The sequence below is a fragment of the Pristiophorus japonicus genome, chromosome 22 (genome assembly GCF_044704955.1).
Source record: "Pristiophorus japonicus isolate sPriJap1 chromosome 22, sPriJap1.hap1, whole genome shotgun sequence".
NCBI classification, from domain to species: domain Eukaryota; kingdom Metazoa; phylum Chordata; class Chondrichthyes; family Pristiophoridae; genus Pristiophorus; species Pristiophorus japonicus.
Window position 1 is genome coordinate 58,395,854 of NC_091998.1, and position 23,243 is coordinate 58,419,096.

Genomic DNA, 23,243 nt, shown 5'->3' on the forward strand with positions numbered 1-23,243 from the left:
GGGGGGGGTGGGGGAGGAGAATGTGGGGGTGGGGGAGGAGAAAATAATAAAAAAAACAACCTGCGGCTATCTCAATTGAGATGGAAGAGGCACCGGGACCAAGCAATGTGCAGGTGGCGACGCCAAGCCGCAAAACTTTGCAAACGCCAGCCCCACGAAGGTGCGGTCAGCGCGGTGAGCAATCGCCTACCATGGAGGGCCAAACAGAGTTTAATATCCCTGTGCAGGGAGACGGTCGCGGCCATTCGGCAGCAGACAGCCGCAACCAATGCCCTACGGCATGCGATGCTGGCTGGACACGGCGCTGCACCCCAAGGTGTCATGTCTGCTCGCAGCGAGACCCCGAGCACGCAATCGAGTACGGGGGACACAGTTCCTCCCGACTCGGAAGTAGAGCTTCAGGTTTCCGCTCAGTCATCTCCACCACGGCAGGAAGTCTTGCCGTCTCACTCTGCATGATGTTTTGGTGTCAGTCTGCGTAGACCAAAACGGGCGGGTGGGGTGCGTACACGGCGGGCGGGTGGGGTGCGTACATGGGGTGGGGCTGGACCTGGAGGGAAACGTGGCCGCAGGTAGGGAAGGGGAAGTGTTTCCAAAAGTTTATTCGTTCAGTGTTCATTTGTTCAATTGATCTTGTTTTGTTCATTGTTCATTGTTCAGATTTTGCGTATTTGAGGGAAGGGTGGTTTGGTGCGGGGGGGCGGGGGGATAGTTTATTAAAGTTTTTTTTTCATTTGTTAATAAAAAAAATTTTTATACAAGTACTTTACTTACACTAAACTTTATAAAATAAGCATAAATTCTGATGATAGGCCAGTGCAGGCAAGACAACAAGGAAGCCCCACGCAATTGAAACTTTGATTAATCCCAACTGTAAATCAACATCTGGATGTCCACATTTAGCGAGTGGAACCCCTTTGTTACGAAAGACCTCCGCGTTCAAGGGTGTTTTGAGGGCAATGTGTGTATTGCTCCCTGCACCTTGGGGAAGTCTACTATTCGAGAAACCGAAAGTCCTCTCGGTCTGTGCCTCTCTGGTCATCGAGAAGCTTCTGAAGTCCCCCCATGAGCGTAAAGAGCTTCAGTCACCTGTCAAATGCAGCAGTGTGGAGCATGCTGATGTCTAATTTTAATAATCTCTTAACAATATCTAATCACTGTACTCTGCACTCTCTATGCTGTATACCAGTCAGTTTGATAGGCCCCAACAATATCAGTAAATAACTTCACTATGTAAAAGCTAGTTACAAAATAATTTCAATATATAAAAGCTATTTACCAAAAATAACTTTATAATACCTCTTTATATTCAGAGTACAATTATCTTTAAATTAACTCTAAATAACTCAACTAATCCTCCACCCTTCCTCTGAAGTCAAAATGGTGTCCGTAGTGCCCATTTTCCTTCTTAGGCCCCAAAAAAGCAACTATTTCTCAGCACTCTTGGGCCCAGCGAAGTGCATGCTAGGTGCTGAAACTTGGGATGGGCCTCGTGTGGGCTATAATTTCGGAGATCAAAGTGGAAACTTAAGCACCTGTTTTTAAGGTGATATTTTGGGCCTAGTTTCCACTTTTTGCTCAAAATGGGCGATGGAGATCTGTTTTGGGCCGACGTGAAGTGGAAAGTCTAGCCCCATGTTTTTGCTGATCTTAACCTGGTAGCATTAGGGCTGCTACCAATGGGGACAGTACCAGGCGAAGGACATGTGGAGAAAACATTGAATGCAGCTCTGATCCTCTCCATGAGCAAATAATCTTGCCAACATTCTATTTCAGTTCTCACACATCCATTTGGGAGAGTTACTGGAGCTCATCCAATGCCTTTGTCCACTTTTAAAAAGGAATGGAGAGTTTTAAATGAATGGCCACCTGTTCTGGATTATAGATCAGTGCTGATTCAAATACATACCGAAAGACTTAGCTTCCATGAAGCATAATTTAAGAGCAATGCACACAGCATGGGGCCCGAGTTGCTTGAAAAGCAGGTCAATGGCAGTTTTACCATACGTGTCCACAAAGTTCTGGCACTTTGCAGAGTATTTGCTGGGCAGATGTGAACAGAGCTGATCCAGCACGTGGATGATGGCACTCTATAAAAAGAATGGTGACAAGTTAAAACATTCATATAAAGCAAACAACATAGAAATTTTAGCACAATCTAATTTCTGGGTTTCAGGTGCAGTTGGTTCTCACATTACAGCTCAGAATGGAAAGCCAACACTTTATAAAACTTGTTGGTTTTATTGTTTTTAAAAACAAGGGGTTGCCCGCTGGCTTAGCATGAACAGATCTCAGCATCCAAGGTACTAGGGCTGCTACAATTCATCCCACTGATCCTGGGCTAGGCGGGGGAATATCAGCAAGATTTCCACGCCTGGATCAGGTTCAGCTGGGAGCCCTCACCTCTACTGGCGCTCGGTGTAATCGTGCGTGTGCAGGGCTGCTAGGGCAATGCAACAGATGGCAGTCAGTGCTGATCGAACGGACAGACAAGTGTCCTCAGAAGGTGAGAAAATTGGTGGAAATGCACAGCATCAGAGAGAGAGAACCCCAGGTTAATGTTTTAGACAGACATTAACCGCGGTGCTTTGCCATTCCAGATACAGTACGGACCAGCCTGTTGTGCATGTTCAATTTAGCGGATTTTCAGAATTTGTGCTGTATATTTAGATCGCTTATCTCATCGGGAAATAGGAACCCACCTCAGTCTGCTCTTTTGGCAGGAGCTCTTCCAGCTTCTCCATTAGAAGCAGACAGAATTCGCACTGTGGCAGGTCATTGGCAAGTGGCTTCTGTTAAACAGATAAAACGTCAGTGCGACTGCGTAACATTTGAAACCTCTATACTCAAAATGTGAAGATTGTTAGTGCTGTGACTGGAATACAGCGTATTGTATGTTTCAGGCATCCAGTGTCTGCACCAAGCACTCCCAAGTTACATAGCGATTTAAGGCTCCTTTTATTGTGCCCCACCAGTGCATCTCAAGCCCAACCTCAACCTATACCATGTTGCAATTTTACATTTTCCCTGCAACAGCTATCTTGTGGCCGGAGGAAGATTGCTAATTTAGTGCCAAATGCGAGACACTTTGGGTTGTGCGTACATACCCACATGGGACAGGTTTGACCCAGCTGAAACTCACTTCAACTTGGACCCTTCCAGCCATTTATCCCATCAGTCTAAAGCCAGATCCCAGAGACATCAAATGAACTGGGATTATTCAGTCCCCTATCGCCTGGGCATTTCAGAGGTGAAGGGTTTATTCCATCCTTTAATTCAGGGATGGGTTTGGGTTCCTCTTTCCTGAAGCAGGGAGGACTGTTACTTGGTCAGATGTTGCATGTTTCCAAGGCAGCAAGCCGGTCATTTGCAGGGATACCAAGTTTCAGGAGTTCCTCAACAGACCAGCCTTTTACAGACAATTCCAATAAATGTTCAAAATCCTTTAGGTTACTTCTGGACAATAAGCAAACTATCAAGTGTTCTACTGTTGCAAAGTTATACACAGCCCAGCTCCTTAATCATCCAGCTTGTAAAAGCAGTGCATGGCTGAGTTGGAAGGCTCATCTTTATTGGTATGGAGTTAGTGACGTGCACTATAAAGCAAATATGTCTGGAGGTCAGGCGAGAACAAGATTGGGTTCAGTTGCGCTGCCGTGTGGTTGAATAGCCACCTGATACTCAATGTTGAGGCTCCCACACAGAATGGCCATTTATTTGGACAAGGGTACTGGAAAGGACAGGAGAAAATTGGCAATTCTTTTCTAAAAAGTGCCTTAAAAGATTTATATGCAGCCCATGTTGGTGATTCTTGGCGTCTTCACAATGGCCAATTGTCAGATCAAAAATCATCCATACCACCCCTCCCCCACCAACCAACCGACGCTAAAAGTCCCAGTCCATAGTCTTTGGATTGATCTTACCTGCTGATGTACCCGGGCTGCTGTGTGAAGTCGGGAGGGATTGGCCACACGTGGTTCATCCTCCGGGATGGCATTGGAGAGAATTTCATGTGCTTGGATTGGCTGCTGAGACTTGCACAGGCCCAGAGCAACACACACCACACTGGGATCCTGGTGGAAACCAAAAAAAAAAAGAGATTGGGACACGTCAGTTGGAACCCAGCAGACTGCCATTTTCTTTGGAACTAGGGCCAGACATTTCTCAACATCTCCAATTTTGAGAATAGTCTGTGGTGTTTTCTGTTGATGATTTTTTCCCTTCCCAATTAGCCTGGGTTTTTAAATCTCGTTTTGGCCTGTCCCAGGTGATTACGTGGCTTTGGGTGGAGTGGGGAGTGGATATATGGTAACACAAGGCATCACAATTGTGTGGGACAGGCTGGATGGACCAGAGTCTTTTCCTGTCAGTCACGGTTTGTAAGTTTAAAGGTGGATCTTACAGAAGCGACAATACAAGGTGTTTCACACTGCACCAGGCAGAACTGCTCTCCGTCTGTCATTTTGGACATGAGGCCAGTTACCAACAGGGATCTTGATCTCAGTTCTAATTTTTTGACAACAAAAAAATGTCTCGAGAAGCTCAAGAACCTCAATGTTGGCACATCACAAAAGGCAGAAATAAAATTAAATTGTTTGATATTTCTAGTCAATTTCAAAAGCTGGAAAGCCTAAAGCCAGACAGACAGTGAGCATGGCTGTGAAGTCTGTTGTAAACAGAATGAAAGTAGGAAATGGAATGATTCCTTTGAAACCATTTGTTTGGATTTAGCATGCAACTCTGGAAGGGAAGAATGTTTGTAAAGAGCATTGGCTAGGACATTGGGTGAATATTGCTGTGGAATCTTTTGCATCCAACTGAATGACCAATATAGGCAGATGCGATTTTGGTTTAGCATCTTATCTGAAAGACAACATCTGCGACTAGTGCAGCACTGAGGGAGTGCTGCACTAAGTAGCAGCCTAGATTATGTGCTTAAATCGTGGGGAGTAGGGTTTGAACCTACGACCTTTCTGCCTCAAGGTTGGGAGACCAGCACCAGTGGATCGGTGCTGCAATGCTATCAGGAGGACCAGAGGCGATCAATGGAGCCCACTCCATCTGGACTGTAGCACCATCGGAGCGCCACAGCAAGACTGAAATGTAAACATGAGGTTTTCCAACTATCAACCACAGTTCAAAAACACTGCAAGCTCTTTCAGGTTTAGTAACTATTGGGATTCTCAGGATGTGTCCAAGCAAGAGGCTACAGGATTAGACGAGTCCCTTTAAAAAGTGAGTGCTGGCAACCCACCAGTTTAGAGATTTGGACCAAGTACAGTGTGTTTCCCCCCCCCTCCTCCACAGCTTACCGCCAAGACAAAAGCACAGCGTCAAGTTCCCATTTCATGTTTTGTGGCAACAGCAGAGCCTGCAGTGAAAGGAATGGGCCCTGCCATCACACAAGGACTTTACAGAAAGCACAATGAATGGGTTCCGGGCTGTAACCACATCATGCTGATCAGGAAAGCTCGTACAGCATCATCTGCACAGGAGGTATTTACCAGCTCATTCTCGATGAATTGAATTATTAAGGGCAGGTAAGAATCAACATAGTCGTTGCACTGGTCTGCAAACTCTTTAATGGGGATCAGTGCACAGCCTTTGTGTAGAGCATCTTTCACGGCATCCTGTAAAAAGGAAAGAAACTGGGTGATCAGCTGGCAGAGAACACATAAAACACAGCACACAACACAATATACTGTGTTAGTTAGCTGGCTGCCATCATATTGGAGTGTCCAGATCAATCGAAGTGAGTAAAGTTTCTGTTTGCTTGATTTGGATGCACTCTGTCTCTCCACAGGGCTCCCCCACACTTACACAAGTCCAGAAAGCTCAGGGCACAGATTGTCAGAAGCAGCTGAGGTGCCCCAAGCACGCATACAATGTATTGCTGGACCTTAACCAGATAGTGTATTAATGCACAGCCCTGGTCAGTTCCCAGAATTTATCCAGCCTCTTGGCTTATCTGGAGCAGAGTGGAAAGAATCCTGCCCCTCACTGACCGGTTTACTCCAGGTTTGAGAGCCAGACTGACTGGTCGATCAGTAGCAGTGCCCTAGAGCACTGCGAAGCAGCCCGGCTTCAGTGAGCCTATTACATATCGCGATAGAGAATCGATCCATTATTCCAGGGAAAAAAAAGTTACATTCCATTAGATGGCAGTCAGGTAGATGTGTAATGCCCAGGAGCTAGTTTGGGGGGGGGGGGGGGGGATATGAATGAGGCAATTTTCTGTCTGCTGACAGCATGGCAAATCCTGAAGTCCATGCTGAGGACAGTGACTGAGCTGCTGTTCTGGTATGGTGTGAAGGGATTCTTTTCCCATCTCGTCAGTAACCAGTAAAATCTTGGAACGCTAACCCTCTTCTCTTTTGACACTTACGTGCCAGACACACTGCCTCAGGAAGAGACACAGGGAAGGCTGCATCAGACAGCGATGATGCTTCCCTTGACAATCAGATGCTCAAGGACAGAGGATCGGGGCCAGGACAGAGATCCGCTCCCCATGGAAAGTGAGCAGAGACAGCACAGCCAGTCGATGCCCTCGTCAAACAGCAGCATTAGCTCAGATTGCTACAATCTGCTGTGCCACTTGACGATATGATGCCAACTCCTAGAGTCAGCAGAATATTTTAAATGACAGTGTTTGGTGAATGACTTTGTGAGCTCTCTCCTACAGTTGCTTAATCTTGCAGGATGTGCTCAGCCACATCCAGACCCCAGTGAGCGGCTTTGGTGCAACATCAATGATCAGTACCTGCAGAGACTTGTCCTTCACCAGGTCAGCGACCTGCGCTATGAACTTTTTACACACATCACAGATGTCGTTTTCCTGAAAAACAGAGGGGAAAGAATTGATTGGCACCGCAGCATGTGATCAAAGACATTTAAATTATTCCCTATTTCCTCCTCGCCAGGGTACGAGCATCTTGCTCAAGTGGGCTTCTTTATAGGAGCGAAGACGGAGTGTGGGCAGGCTATTTGACTGTTGTGGCATCACAATCCTGTTCTCTCCCAACACCCACACACAAGCAGGAACTTGCTCCTGTGGAATACCAGAACATGTTGGTGCCCTGGGTGCTTTACAACTGGGTTATTCTTTGATGTGCACTCCCCTGGACCTGATGGCCTATATCCTAGGGTCTTAAGAGAAGTGGCTGCAGAGATAGTGGATGCATTGGTTGTAATCTACCAACTTCCTTGGATTCTGGAGAGGTCCCAGCAGATTGGAAAACCGCAAATATAATGCTCCTATTTACAAAAAAAGGAGACAGACAGAAATCAGGAACTATAGACTAGTACGCCCAAACATCTGTCATTGGGAAAATGCTGAAGTCCATTACTAAGGAAGCAGTAGCAGGACATTTGGAAAAGCATAATACAGTCAAGCAGAGTCAGCATGGTTTTTTGAAAGGGAAATCATGTTTGACAAATTTGCTGGAGTTCTTTGAGGATGTAACGAACAGAGTGGATAAGGGGGAAACCAGTGGATGTGGTGTACTTGGATTTCCAGAAGGCATTTGATAAGCTACTACACAAGAGGTTACTGCACAAGATAAAAACACACAGGGTTGGGGTGATATATTAGCATGGAAAGGATTGGCTAACGAACAGAAAACAGAGTCAGGATAAATGGGTCATTTTCCAGTTGGTAAACAGTGACTAGTGGGGTGCCACAGGGATCGGTGCTAGAGCCTCAACTATTTACAACCTACAGTAATATTGTCATGGATGAAGGGACCGAGTGTAATGTAGCCAAGTCTTATGACAAAGATGGGTGGGAAAGCACTTTGCGGGGAGGACACAAAGAATCTGCAAAGGTTGCAATAGACAGCCTAAGAGAGTGGGCAAATATTTGGCAGATGGATTATAATGTGGGAAAGTATGAGGTTATCCACTTTCGTAGGAAAAATAAAAAAGCAAATTTTTTTTTTAAAATGGAGAGAAATTACAAAATGCTGCAGTACAGAGGGACCTGGGGGTCCTTGTGCATGAAACAAAAAGTAGTATGCAGGTACAGCAAGTAATCAGGAAGGCAAATGGAATGTTAGCCTTTATTGCAAGGGGGATAGAGTATAAAAACAGAGAAGTCCTGCTACAACTGTGCAGGGTATTGGTGAGGCCACATCTGGAGTACTGCGTGCAGTTTTGGTCTCCTTATTGAAAGGAGGGATATACTTGCATTGGAGGCAGTTCAGAGAAGGTTCATTAGGTTGATTCTGGAGATGAGGGGGTTGACTTGAGGATAGCTTGAGCCTATATGGAGTTCAGAAGAATGAGAGGTGATCTTATTGAAACATACAAGATACTGAGGGGGCTTGACAAGGTGGATACAGAGAAAATATTTCCACTCATGGGGAATCTAGAACTAGGGGGCATAGTCTCCGAATAAGGGGCCACCCATAGTAAATCTGTGGAATTCTCTGCCCCAGAGAGCTGAATATATTTAAACGGTGGAGATACAGATTTTTGAATGTTAAGCCAGTGAAGGGTTATGGGGAGCGGGCAGCGAAGTGGAGCTGAGCCCATGATCAGATCAGTCATGATCTTGTAGAATGGCAGAGCAGGCTTGAGGAGCTAAATGGCCGACTCCTGTTCCGATTTCCTATATGGGATACCATGGCAGCCAAAGGTGCACAGCTAGTGAATGGATGACCAGATTGCACTTTTCAGTCGGGGTAGTGGATAGTGACAGGAACCCTGGCTGATTTTCCTCAACACATGGATGCCGAGGTCAGTAGTGATGCCCCATCTGCTGTTCTAGCTATGGTCAGCTGGCACACCAACCACAACCAAATCTGGGACCTTGAGGCAAGGCTCAGCTACACTACACACTGCGCAGGTAAGGAGTCAGCACCTGCAGGAGAGGAGACAAAACTGGGGAAAAACACACACACACACCCTAATTTGGTGTGGGGGGAGGGGTCAGCAGGGGTGGGAGCGAGCGAGTCGGGGAGGGGTCAGCGTGGGCGCCAGAAAGGAGAAGAGAGACTACAGAAAGGGATGTTTGCACGGAACAGGCTGCACACTATATTCTGATGCAGGTTTCTTTACTTCATCATATCCGGGAAAGGCAATAGCATAACCACAGTAAAATGTTAGTGAAATTGTAAAATCAGTAAAGTGAAGAAATGTAATCCTTTTGCAGCCACTTCCTTTGTGTTTATGCAATTCCTTTTACTTTTAGTTCTGGGTCTCTCTCTCTCTCTCCTCCCAGGGGTTCATGGCCAGTGGTCCTGCTCGAGCTCGGACAGAGCACCAGCGGGTTATTTGCCAGTGAAGGACATCACAACCAAAGCTCAACCAACTCACCAGACAGGGTACAGAAAACCCAGCTGATTGTTTCCCCCATCCTTAACCCAGATTATGGAGGACACTTGTAGCATCCTTCGTGTCATTAGGGCCAAGATCAGCCAAGTCAGCAGAGACTGGGAATGGAATTTGTGTGTGGTTCTCCACCACAGGTTGGTGAATTTACCCAATCAGGGAGCTGACCTGAAGCGAAGCAGACTTGTGTTAAATCAGTCAGACTCCGCACTGTGGGTGCAGAGAATGGAGCCCTCTCGGAGTTGCAGAAAGACAGTGAAAGGCTCCCCTTTCTAATCAGGTAACAGTCCCATTTCACTTCATTAAAAGACACATGGTGAGAAATGTGGAGATGGGACTGCTGCACTGTTACATTGAGGGGCATCCTCAGGGAAAGGTATTTGCTAGATGCCCATCAAACCCAGAGGTGCTGACACCAAGAGGTATGGGGTAGGGACACTGACTAACAGCGTGCATCTCAGCAATCCTCGACAGGCACTGTCAGTACCAGAGTCCAGAGGACTCATCTCCACACTCGGACATGTTGATATTCCAAGAAAAATGAAGTGATGCACTCTGCAGCTACTGAACAATACACCTGTCTGCTGTTAATGTCTCTCCCACTGCCATTGCCTCTGGATTCCCCTTTTGTTTAGTGTCGCTTGTAGTCTAGGAATTATAGGTTTGTTTGTCATATTTCAGCATTATTTGACTCACTTTCCCCACAGAAAGCATTTGAAAATGACAGTCACTTAAATTTCTTTTAAGCAAAATGTATTCCTTAAAAAAAAAGGCAGCTATATGATAGTTGGTTTCCCCAGAGACTAAACAGTGAGCAATCCAATGTGTCAGCTGTGGCTCAGTGGGTAGTATTCTCACCTCCGAGTCAGAAGGTTGTGGGTTCAAGTCCCACTGTAGACTCGAGCACATAAATCTAGGCTGATCCTCAACACTGCACTGGAGTGAGTGCTGCAATGTTGGAAGTGCCAGCTTTCGGATGTGAAAGGCACTACATTAATGCAAGTCTTTCTTTTTTAGCATGTCTGGGTAATCGAAGAACACTCGCAGCCATTGTGTCGGAAAGCATTTTGATCTGAGTCTGTGAAGAAAGCCACTGGGACACAGAGACTGGTGTTTACAACCATGACTCAGTTGAAGAAGAAAAAAATTGCAGGGATATGAGGAGAGCGAGAAAATAGGACTTACTGTATTGTTCTCGATGGGCCAAATGGCCACCTTCTGTGCTGTACTATTTTATGATTCTATTGGTTGTGAAATACTTTGGGACATAGAGATGGTGAAAGGCATTGTACAAGTTCTTTACTGGTTTCTTTTGCAACAGGAAGGCTGTGAGGGCATTGGGTTTGTGTTAAAGGGAAAGCAGTGAGGGGTTTTGCTGAGGCAAAAGGGGTTAGAATGCTGGAGGATAGTCAGAAGGCCGCCAGAATGGCCCACTGATGTGGGGTAGCACATTATATCACTCCACAAAGCAAACCTGATCATAGACTTTCTCTATGTTCATTGCTGCAAAATTAAAAATGTTCAATTAATTCTACAAAGCCTCATCCCACCAAGTATTAGCTCGGTCTGCTTGCAGAGCGATTGAAGGGGTAGACTTGCAAACGACAAATATCTGGTGCAGGGCACAAATAAGGCAGCAAGTGTGTGTGGGCGCGTCAACTCCCATGAAAGGAATACATCTGGACAGATTATGGGAGCACCAACAATACTGAACTCAAGGAAACAACCGTAGACTTGAATATATAAAAATATATGAAGCAGCAGCACAACTATGGGCCAACTAATGACATCAAATATAAAAGGGCTTCATTCAGTATGGAACGTGGGCGATCGCTCGCTCTGGGGACTTGCACTCACCGCTGTCGGCTGGCTCCATGTGGTCTGCACACAATGCTGTACGGCTTCGCACTCAATGGCAGTTCTCAGGTTCTGGCACCAGTAGTCTTCACCTTCAGCACATGCTTCATCCTTCGGCTCAGAATTGGCCAGAACTGAGACACGTCAAAACAGAGAGAGAGTCATTGCCCTGCCCCTAGCACAAGACAAACGCTCAGTTTTTGGATCCTCTAACTTACTCCACTCCTGCCCTGAAGGCAAGAACTCTACTCACGTGCAGTTCTGGCATTCTACTGCCTTCTGGTACCTCACCCAATGGCCATATTTGTGCACAAGTGTCAATAGATTGTTAAACTGTGGAGGGCAGCACAGGAGAACCCAATCGCACACATCACTGGATAACGATAAGCACATCCCTAGCCCATGGATGCCAAGGCCAATTGTCACATCCTTGCTGACGGAGGCAGATGTACCTGAAGCATTAACCTGACCTTCCTTTCCCCACCGAAGCTGCCCGACCTGCTTAGTGCTGGTTGAGGAACTAACTGCCTTGCCACCAAGACTGACATTCATTTTGCCTCAAGTTTTATTAAAGGTTGATGGTTGCAATTCATGAACAATAGATCAGTACATGTGCAGGATATTCAATAGAAAGTACAGAGGAAAGTAGATGGGGAAGTGTCATCCAATAGTGAAACGGCTTTGTTGATCTTAATCCAGCTGCCAGAGATGTGAGTGTAGTGAAAAAGGCCTTGTAAAGAGCAGCCTTTCCAGCCGCTTTGTGTCTTCTTGTTGTATCCCATTGACCGACCAGACTGCTGAAGTTCCAGGGAAGAATTTGAGGAAGTGCCTATCAGGCCCAAGAAGCTGACCGTCAGAGATCAATCCCCATGTACCGCTGTCACACATTGAATTCACCAATCGAGCAATCCCAGTGTTTGGAGAGCACACATCAATACTAGTGTTCCAATGTTGTACCCTTATCTCCAACCTACACCCCCTTCAAGCAGGCAGTCCCTGGGAGCATGGAGTCAGCCAATTTACCCAGAACCCCTTCTCTCCACACATTCAATGGTTTCAACCAGTTATGTTGCTGGTTTCATATTTCACAACTCTATACTCCCAACATCCTCATTTATATTACAAATTTACTTGGATCAGTTTGTTAATTTCCTTCATAATCTGGCAAACTTCAACAAGATCACATCAAATTCTCGACTCTCTCTTCTCCCTCTCCCTCCCCCCCCCCGCCAAAACAAGGCCAATTTCCTCAACCTTTTCTGATAATGGAATCCATTCCGCCTCATGAAATAGGACATGTACCTTCAACCATTTCACAATCTCCACACATTGGTGTATGTAGATTATATTTGCTATATTTGTGCTGTATGTGGAGTCATTTTAGAGCCAGTGATAGCCACAGGAAGCGAGAAATGGAGAACTGAGAAGTTTGTAAATCAGTTCTAGGAACAGAGTGTTGTACGAAACTTATGGTTTAAAGTTATTTTCTCTCATCTCTAGTGGGCTTGCCTGCGGTTGGCAGTTTGAGTGCAGCTGCCTATGAAACCCAGCAGAGCTCGCTTCTGTGTCAATAGGTCATGGGTTCAAGTCCAACTCCAGACACAAATCTAGGCTGACACTCCAGTGCAGTGCTGAGGGAGTGTTACACTGTCAGAGGACACTGTCAGAGGATACCTTAATAGGTGGACATAAAATATCCCATGTCACTATTCAAAGAAAAGCAGTGGAATTCTCCCCAGTGTCCTGGCTAAAATTTATCCCTCAACCATCACAAACAGATTATCTGGTAATTATCACATTGCTGTTTGTGGGAGCTTGCTGTGCGCAAATTGGCTGTCGCTTTTCCCACATTACAACAGTGACTACATTTCAAAAGTACTTTATTGGCTGTAAAGTGTTTAGGGGTGCTCGGAAAGGCGCCATTATAAATGAACATTCTCTCCTGTCTTAGGCTGCCAGCATCTTAGGCAGCCAATCTGCAACTACGTCAGCATGTTAGGTGGGGCCCCATTTCACTGTGTAAGCTTTCAGGCAAGTTATAGTAATGGACTTGCCCAAGACAAGGCTTCTCCTGACTAATTTGTTAACGCTTGTTCCGGTGTTCATCTACAGCATGCGTACAGTGGTCGGAATGATCAGAGCAAATCAGAACTTGATGTGAAATAGCTTTCACAGCAAATCATGGGTAGTGGAAGGAGTTCTGTGTTTATAATCAAGAGGCAAGGCTAAATATCCGTGTGATGACGGTATTTGTTTCCAAGGGTGATGTTACCCACCTTAAACAAACATAAAACAGTAACAAAGCGAGGGAAAGACTCATTTATTGTTGCCAACTTCCTCCCCTCCTGAAAGCAGAGTCATAAGAACATAAATAGGAGCAGGAGTCGGCCATTTGGCCCCTCGAGCCTGCTCCATTATTCAATAAGATCATGGCTGATCTGATCTTAGCCTCAACTCCACTTCCCTGTCCGCTCCCCATAACAGAAATTTACAGCGCAGAAGGAGGCCATTTCGGCCCATTGTGTCTGCACCAGCCGACAAAGAGCCGCACGGCCCTCGTTCAAAAATCTATCTCCATCTTAAAATTATTCAATGACCCAGCCGCCACAGCTCTCTGGGGTAGAGAATTCCAAATATTCACGATCCTCTGAGATAAGAAATTCCTGCTCATTCCTGTTTTAAATGGGTGACCCCTTATTCTGAAACTATGCCCCCTAGTTCTCGATTCCCCCATGAGGGGGAAACATTCTCTCTGCATCTACCTTGTCAAGCCCCCTCAGAATCTTACGCATTTCAATAAGATCACCTCTCATTCTTCTAAACTCCAATGAATATAGGCCCAACATTTCTTAAGACAACCCCTTCATCTCAGAAATGAACCTAGTGAATGTTCTCTGAACTGCCTCCAATGCAAGTATATCCCTCCTTAAATACAGAGACCCAAACTGTACACAGTACTTCAGGTGGTGTCCTTGCTGAGGTAGAGTTTCTTCGCCTCTTACCTTCCAGTGCCTCACAAATCTACCATGGGGTTGAATTAACCTAACCCAGGGGGACTATGGAAACTGTTGCACCCTCCTGACCCCCCAAATTGAGACCAGCTAACTCAACAAAGACCAGGAATTGAAAGGAGTGCCAGCTGGTTTGCCTGCCTCAGCCAAATATCACCTTTACCCTCCGAGGGACAGGGAAGGTTTACAGACCCTCTGCTCAATAGTAAGCCGATGCTCATCCAAAATCACTGGACTCCAACTGTTACCAACTGTTACCATGCTCAGCCAAGAGTCACTGGGCTGGACTGTGTTATTGTTTAAAGCACTCAAATTACAAGCAGCTTCTTGCTCTTCCTCATTCCTTCAAAAAGGAGTAGTAATTGTGGTCAAGTTCTTGGTTTTAAAATCACAAACATTTATTACAGTTGAAGTACAAGCATTGTACAAGCAAGCTGCTAATGGAGGCTTGCAGACAGCACAGTTTAGCCGACTGGTAACTTGGAGTAGAATGCTTTCCTGGAGTGTTCAAGCTTGAAGAGCAGGCACAAGAACGCTTTGGTCTGATTGGATGATTTGCTCTTGCGCTGAACTGATTTCTTTCCTCACACCAGCCACACATTTCATGTTGTCAGCTGCTCATTGTACAAGGGATTCTATAGTGAATGCTTTTAAACTTTTGTTCCCCTTCCAAATACCATACTCAAAGAAGGAAAGAACTTGCAGTTACATAGCACGGCCTCAGGCCATCTCACAGCCAATGAAGTACTTCTTTTGTAATCTTGTGCTGTGACATCATTTAAGTCTCAAGGACAGAGCCTCAGTTTAACATCTCATCCGAAAGACACTACCTCGGTACCGCCCCTCCAACAGTGCGGCGCTCCCTCGGTACCGCCCCTCCGACAGTGCCTCAGTACCGCGCTCCTTCAGTACCGCCCCTCCGACAGTGCGGCGCTCCCTCGGTACCGCCCCTCCGACAGTGCCTCAGTACCACGCTCCCTCAGTACTGCCCCTCCAACAGTACCGCGCTCCTTCAGTACTGCCCCTCCAACAGTGCGGCGCTCCCTCAGTACCGCCCCTCCAACAGTGCGGCGCTCCCTCAGTACCGCCCCTCCAACAGTGCGGCGCTCCCTCAGTACTGTCCCTCCAACAGTGCGGCACTCCCCCAGTCCTGCACTGGGAGTGTCAGCTTAGACTGATGTGCTGAAGTCTCCGGAGTGGGACTGGAACCCACAGCCATTCGACTCAGAGGTGAGAGTGCTGCCCACTGAGCTACAGCTGGCATAAGAATCAGATTTTAAAGGGCTGACAAGCAGATTACTGGGAAGGGCCATAACTGAATCAAGCCATTCAGACTGCGGATGCTGGAAATCTGAAATAAAAGCAGAAGATGCTGGACACACTTAGTAGGTCGGGCAGCATCTGTGGAGAGGGCGGACAAGTTAACATGATGGGCATGCGGACTCGGTCAAACATTAATGTCTCCGGTCTCTCCCCATATGGTGCCTGACAGCTCAGTATTTGCAGCATTTCTGTGTTTAAGAGTTCGGACGAAGGGCCTGTCTATCCCCAATTAACTGTGCACAATGTAGCCAGCTCCCAATGCACAGTCCTGCGGCAACCAGCACCCCGGACTCGGGCAGTACAAATGCTTCAGATGCTGACGGACACTGGGAGGATTGGCAGCAATTGCTAACCCGGTCAAGGTTCACTGGTTTAAAATTCTCCAGTCAGCCCAGCTTTGCAGCAATCCCCGCTTTCCACACAGCGCTCACCAGAATCTTTAAATCGGAAAATACTATGTAAAAGGAGTTGAAAATGAATCACTGCATCAAGGCGGCGGCTCACCACCACAGGGACGGGAAATAAATGCTGGCCTGGCCGGCAACGCCCACATCCCGGGAATAAAATAAATAAATAATTCGCAAGGCGAGCCCCTCCTCGCACTGGAGACAATTACAGAGAGATATTTAAAAAACCTTCAGCAGAAGAAAGTGCGAGTGCTGAAAGCAAAACTCTATCCCCAACCAAGTGAAGGCATTGAAATACCACAAGGAGCAAAGAATGCGCAGTGACCTACTTCTGGTTTTTCCTCCACATAGTGAGAAGAGGTTAAGGAATATAGAAACATAGAAAATAGGTGCAGGAGTAGGCCATTCAATATGATCATGCAACTTCAGTACCCTCTTCCTGCTTTCTCTCCATACCCCTTGATCCCTTTAGCCGTAAGGGCCATATCTTACTCCCTTTTGAATATATCCAATGAACTAGCATCAACAACTTTGTGGTAGAGAATTCCACAGGTTCACAACTCTGAGTGAAGAAGTTTCCTCATCTCGGTCCTAAATGGCTTACCCCTTATCCTTAGACTGCGACCCTGGACTTCCCCAACATCAGGAACATTCTTCCTGCATCTAATCTGTCCAGTCCCGTCATAATTTTATATGCTTCTATGAGATCCCCTCTCATTCATCTAAATGAATATAAGCCTAGTCGATCCAGTCTTTCTTCATAGGTCAGTCCTGCCATCCCGGGAATCAGTCTGGTGAGTCTGTAGCCCCCAGCACAGAGCAGTCATCGCCTTCACCCTGCTGTACTGGTGAAAGTGAAGGGTACAGTGGGGAGGGAGATATCACGGTTCCCCATCACACTGTGCTTTAATGAGAACAGAAGCTGGGGGAGATAGAGGACAGTCTGTGACTCTCCCTCATTCTCCAGTAATTTAACAACAGACTGCATTAAGTTTTAAAGTTAGGCTCCCAACAGAAGCTTGTTCCATCTGAAGGAGAGGGCTGGGCTGACAAAGAATCTTAAGCCCACTAAGTAAATGCAAGTCCTTCTATTGCAAATTAGATAGATTTCTTTCAGAATCTAACATTTTGGGATGCAGTATCTGAGTAATTTGAGACGTGATGTGTGGCACGTGTAGCGAGCTCGGGAGGAACAAGTGACTTTGTACCCATGGTGCCCAAAGTTTGCCACTATTGGGGTCTTCCTCACCTTGTGCCTGGGTCTGTTCTGGGCTAATTGATAGAGATTGGTCAACAACTCCATTATCATTGAATTGTGCAACTACCAGGATGGTAGAAGGGGAATGAGATGGACCTTGGTCTTTTGTTTCAAATCTAGCAATTCCTATTTTCCTAATCAGTATCTTGAACCCACTCCAAAATAAAGTGTGCGTCATTCTAATCAGTGTCTTAACCAGCCCCCCACCCCCCTAATTAAAATGCAAGTTAATCTAACTAGAATCTTAAAGTTTTATCAAAATGTGGGCATTCTGAGTTTTGACATTGAGAATCCCCGGGTGTAAGCTGAAGGTCAGTGCTGGAAGCAGAGAGATCAATCAGGAAGTACTGACTAGATGGGAGCTTGGGTTCAAAAGTCTGTCGATTATAGGAGAAGGAGGAGATTGAGAGAGCGGAGAAGTTCCACAGTTTTGAGAACCTAGAACTGAATGAGAGTGTAGGCGACGTTGATTTTGACATCGTACACAATGTTGTAGATGCAAGGCTGTATTTCAACAGTGTAGTGTATCTGCTTCATGGGCTCTTTGCTTAAGAATTTTCTGTAAAGAACTTTATTAGCAAAGGTTTACTGAACCCTACCAGTTCATCCACCAGGCTCACAACTGCATGCCTCATCGTGGAGAAACTGGACCCAGTTAATGGGGCCCGAAATTGATGATCTCCGGCTGCCACCTGTTTCTCGGCAGTATTCCATTTTATACACCCCGCTGCCGCCGAGATCCCCCAGCGCAAATATCACGGGGACATAGCGGCAGCGGGGTGTAGCAGGCGTCAGAGGCCAGGAGACTTGGCAAACTTCGGAGGCCGAGATCTGCGCATGCGCGATTAATTTTCTCTCTGTTGACATGGTTTGCTAGTCTGGCTGATGTTGCACGTGGTCGTCGCTGGGCCGTGCCGGCTGGCCGAAAGGACCCGGAGTGCGTTGTTGGGGGGGGGGGGGGGGGGAAGGAAGGTGGGGGATGGCTACATGCGCGATTATTTTTTTGACGTCCACATCGTTTTTGGCGTGATTGGGGATCGGCTGCGAATGCGCAGAACAGTGGCTTCGAAAGACAACGAGATGAGAGAAAGAGAGAGAGAAAAAGAGAAAGAAAGAAAAAACAGAAAGTACCGAAGAATGGACAAAGCAGGAAAAGTCAGCAAAAAAAAAAACCAGATTTATTCACGATCTTAAAGAAAATCACGAGTGATAAGAAGACCCTGAGAAAAGTCAAAGATGGGCAGAGACTGGTTTACGGACGAGGAACTGGACGCACTGGTCTCTGCGGTAGAGGCAAGGTATCGGGACCTTACCAGTGATGGTCGTGGGAAGCCAGCCCCGGTCCAGTACCAGCGCATCGGGAAGGAAATTGGGGAGGCCATGTCCACAGTGAGACAATTGTGGGATGGAGATCAACGTTGCAAAAGCTGGAATGACATTGTAGCTGCAGCTAGAGTGAGTAATGATTTTATTGATTACTGCATACACTGTAAATCTAAATGGGATTAATGGGACACAAGGACTAGTGTTTTGATGGCTATTTGTGTGTGTGCGCGCGCGTGCCGTATGTACAAATCGATTAAAGATTGCTACTGTAATTTCTGCAGAAGAAGTGGTCAATCAACGCCTCCGAGTAGCGGCGCACAGGAGGAGGTCCACCAAAGGTGATTTTGAGCAGCGTGCCTTAGCCTTGTGGTGCTGATCCCTTGCTGCAGCATGGTAAGTTGCAGTCATGTAAAATCAAAATAATATAATGTACTGTGATGTTGGGGTCATGTAATGTCATGCATTTTCATGTATTGCCTGTCAGCCATATAGAATATAGTAATGCAGCAGTGGTAGTCCTTGAAATAAGACTGCTATGTGACGGAACTCGTGTCATCCTGACCCCTCCCCTGCTGCCAACCACTGAAATGTTGTTTTGTACTTGCAGATGCTGATTTGGATGACAGAAGTAGCCACCGCCTCAACCCCCGGCATCCAAAACCCCCACCACCTCAACCCCGCCAGAGTCTCTGCCTCCTTCATGGAGATCTGGGTGAAATGAGCAATACGAAGAGAAAGGAGAGAGCGTGAAAGGGAAGTGAATGGTTGAGCCATTTGAGGTGGGTGGGGGAGGGTTGGGGGAAGCAACAGACCATTCAAATAATCTCTAGGTCTGCACCTGCGGGCACCACTTAGTAGGCATCGGTATTTCTGGGGTTCCCCAACTCTTTGGAACTATCGGGACCAAATGATGTCCATCAATGCACCCCTCAAGCTGCATCCACAGAGGTTGCTGCAGCAAAGAGGGAATGCCACACATCAGCACATGGGCAGACTGTCTAGGATGAACATCGACATTGCTGTGTTAGCTGGGAACATTGCGACACTTGCAGCCGGTGAGAACATGTCGAGGCTGATTGCCGCGGTGGAGTGAACCACCCAGTCCATTGATGCACAACGTCTTGGTGCCAATGTGAGGAGGGCCAAGCCTCAGGGTCGGGGGAAATGGGGAGAATACGGGCGGGGCGAGGGGAAAAGAGGGGAAAAGAGGGGGGAGGGGGGTTAGGACAAGAGGCGGTGGAAGTGGTCAGGGCTAGAGGGTCGACTGTTGGTTGTTTTGCTAATGTCGTTGTTGTAGCATATGTTGTTTGATTAAAATTTGTATTACTGTTGATTGTAAATTGTACAAAATACTATAAGTTTTAAATTTCACATTTTTGAAAGTTAAAGTTTTAACATTCTAAAATTGTACAAATCTTATTATTGAATTTAACCACTCGTCCAGTGTCTAACTTTTAGAAAATGAAAGGCAATAGTCACGAGTTCCCTAGTGGGCAGACAAACCTGGTGTTTGGGCCGGGGGGGGGGGGGGGGGGGGGGGGAACTACCGTCCACTCAAGATCAGCTAAGATCAGGCAAGACCATACTTTTCAGGACGGTATTTAGGGTGGGCAGTAAATCAAATTAGCGTTTTTGGGGCAAGTGATTTTGTGTGACGAAACTTGTATTTCTGTATGAATTTTATTGCGTCTTGTGGACATCACATGACTGGCTGAGTCACCATGCAACAGCTCCATTATTTTAATTAAACTATTTTAATTAAACTATAAAGCCGAGTTCCCCCTTAAAAGGGGCACTAGAACCAAAAAATTAATAAAACTTTGTGAACCTTAAACGGTCAAATTAAAATTTGGTTGCCGGGGGTGATGATGCACTCCAGTCCCTCCGGTGCCCACCTCTCGAAGGCCACGAGCGTACCGGTGGACATCACATGCTCCATCTCCAGGGACACCCTCGCGCATCAACAGCTCCACAAACTGGTGAGCATGCTCACTAGGTGTATACGTTACAGACGGAGGAAGAGTGCGTAGGATGGTGTAATGGCAGCTTTAATGAACAAAATGTAAATTTGAGCTATGGTGAATTTGTAAAATAATAGTTAGCAAAGAACAGCCCCATCATACACCACAAATTATCTAATCTATGGATCACACCCCAGGGGTCATTCTAAACAGCAAGGAGCTGGCACTCCCATCATTTCACCCAGATCCAAACAGTGGGAAAGTGTCACAGGCACCAGTACACATGCATGACACAGTAGCCTAGCTGTCTAAGGGGAGCCAGTTACCATCCGCAGAAAGAATTAGAGCGGATCTACTGGGGTAAAAAAATAGAGAAACCACTGCAAGGTCCCAGGGCCAAATCCAAGGCAGCGGAGGGAGCATTATATCTGGTCTCAGCCCCCCCTGCCACGGATTCTGGTCACTATCCTGCACTCACTGCTGGCACCTGTGTAGATGTCGGGCAACGACAAGATCAGGCTTGACTGTGGTCGACTAGCCTGTGCACTGCCCAGCCTCACACATGAAAGATGTGATTGAATGAGGCAGGCGATGCCCAGAGTACTACCTGGGCAGAGAAAATAGGCAACATCAAAAATCAAACTTATGGAAGCCAGCGACTGCCCCAGGTCAGAACACGTAGTTTCTGATCACTGCCCGTGCACACGGAACCAGCACGTTGAGTTGTCGTGCCAGATACATTCTCATCATCATAGGCAGTCCCTCAAAATGAGGATGATTTGCTTCCACGCCAAAAAGGGATGAATTCACAGGTGTTTCAATGAAGGACCCAATATTCCAGATCCCAAACTACATTCTGAAGGGTGGAAGATGCCTGTGCGTGGATTTTTTTTAAACATGTGGTGGCTGTTGCACACCAGCCGTCACACGGACTTGACAGAGCCAGGTCTTAGTCCAGTGACAAGGATTAGCCAAGACGACTGGAGACCAACTCTGCTGCACGGGCCTAGCGAGCACACATATCGCAGTGTGGGCTGGCCCTGTGCTGCTCCTGGGCCCTCGCCTCTTACTGTAAAGGGCACAGTACAATTGAAATACATTTATGTAAGGAAAATAGGGTATGTATTACAATCTGATGCTCCATGAATAGAAAGCTCAGAACAAAATTAAACATTTTTAAAAAGTTAAAGCTGGAAACAAAAATGTTACATTCTATCACACTAAGAATAGGCAACATCAGTGAGTGAGGAGATTCCAATAGCCCATAATGCGGAGTTATCCTGGGACAATGCCAGGGCAGCACTGGGCGGGAACTCCCCATGCAGACATTAGAATACTGTGATTCAGGCACTTGGGGCAGAGACTTACCAAGAGCCCGAACAGAGCTTCTCACAGGAGTAAAACTGAACACAACAGTGGAATCCGCGTCACTGAGCTCACAAAGCATAAGCAGATTATAATTCCCACCCGAGCAGGGACAGCACAAACATTCACAACAATCTACAAAACAGCGTGAAATGCCCAATGCTGATGGTCAGCAATGGATGCTGTGCCCTGTTAGTGTGTGTGGCTCCTGCACCAAAGAACAGCAACTAACACCTTACCTGGAGAGACGCACAACAATGCGAGAATCACCAATGCAGCCATCTCCGTTTCTTCACTGTTACAAAACACACCGCCTCTCGCTGTTATAACTGGAGCAGCCCCGACCAAATGCTTCACCGGCCAATCACAGGACGACGAATGCAGAAAACTAGGAACCGTTCACCCAATAGGAACCATGCCTCGCCTTCATCCCGCCCCTTCCTCCAATCGGCACATTATGTCATTTCAGCCCACTTTCCCAGTTCTTAAAGCTGTACCACATTCCAATCACTGCCTTAGAATTCAGATATCATGCTCCAGAGGAAGACGCTTTCAATTATGTATTTGTATTCTCTTTAAAGCTACTAATGGAGATAATTCAGGAGAATGACATTTTTGATGGACTTTTTACTGTTTAACTTGTGACAGACGTTCATCCTACACCATCAGTAAGAAAGAAAGACTTGCATTTCTATAGCGCTTTACAGCCAATGAAGTACTTTTGAAGTGTAATCACTGTTGTAATGTGGGAAACGCAGCAGCCAATTTGCACACAGCAAACTCCCACAAACAACAATGTGATAATGACCAGATAACCTGTTTTTGTTATGTTGATTGAGGGATAAATATTGGCCAGAACACCGGGGATAACTCCCTGCTCTTTGATACGTCCTTACTATACAGTATAAATGCACACGAGGCCCATGCTTGAGAGAAGGTCAGTCTGTGACCTGTCCTTTAATCCTTAGCACTCAAGTGATGAAGGTGGGTGGAGCTTCCCTTTTATACCTGAAGGTCCAGGTTAGGAGTGTCAGTGTTCTCACGGTGTACAACTTAGGTCAGTTTATACATGGGTTACAATGCTGGTTGAATACATGACATCACCTCCCCCCCCAAAGTCTTATTGGGATCACAGGTTGAGTCTCTCTGGTGGTTTACGCTCCCTTGTAGAGCGCCTGAGTTGGGGCTCCGGTTGTTGGACGCTGGCCTGAGTGTCTGCTGTTTGCGGTGCCTCAGGCCTGTCCGGACTGCCCACAGTGACTGGGCTCTCCTCCCTTTGGTTCCGGTGTTCGGTCACCTGTGGTGGAGTGAACTCTATATCGTGTTCTTCCTCTGCTTCTTCTATGGGGTTGCTGAACCTCCTTTTTGTTTGATCCACATGTTTGCGGCAGATTTGTCCATTGGT

At 46.6% G+C, this 23,243-nt stretch overlaps 1 protein-coding gene across 1 annotated transcript; it reads right to left on the reverse strand.

The window, feature by feature from the left end:
* Window positions 1-1,886: 1,886 nt before the first annotated feature.
* Window positions 1,887-22,182, reverse strand: LOC139234638 (prosaposin-like). Its single transcript, XM_070865324.1, has 7 exons — window positions 22,078-22,182; window positions 11,188-11,321; window positions 6,761-6,835; window positions 5,505-5,630; window positions 3,924-4,073; window positions 2,703-2,792; window positions 1,887-2,090 (listed from the first exon to the last, which is right to left on the reverse strand). Exons 1-7 carry the CDS (start codon window positions 22,118-22,120, stop codon window positions 1,887-1,889), a joined length of 822 nt encoding a protein of 273 aa, XP_070721425.1. The 5' UTR covers window positions 22,121-22,182.
* Between the last annotated feature and the right edge of the window lie 1,061 nt (window positions 22,183-23,243).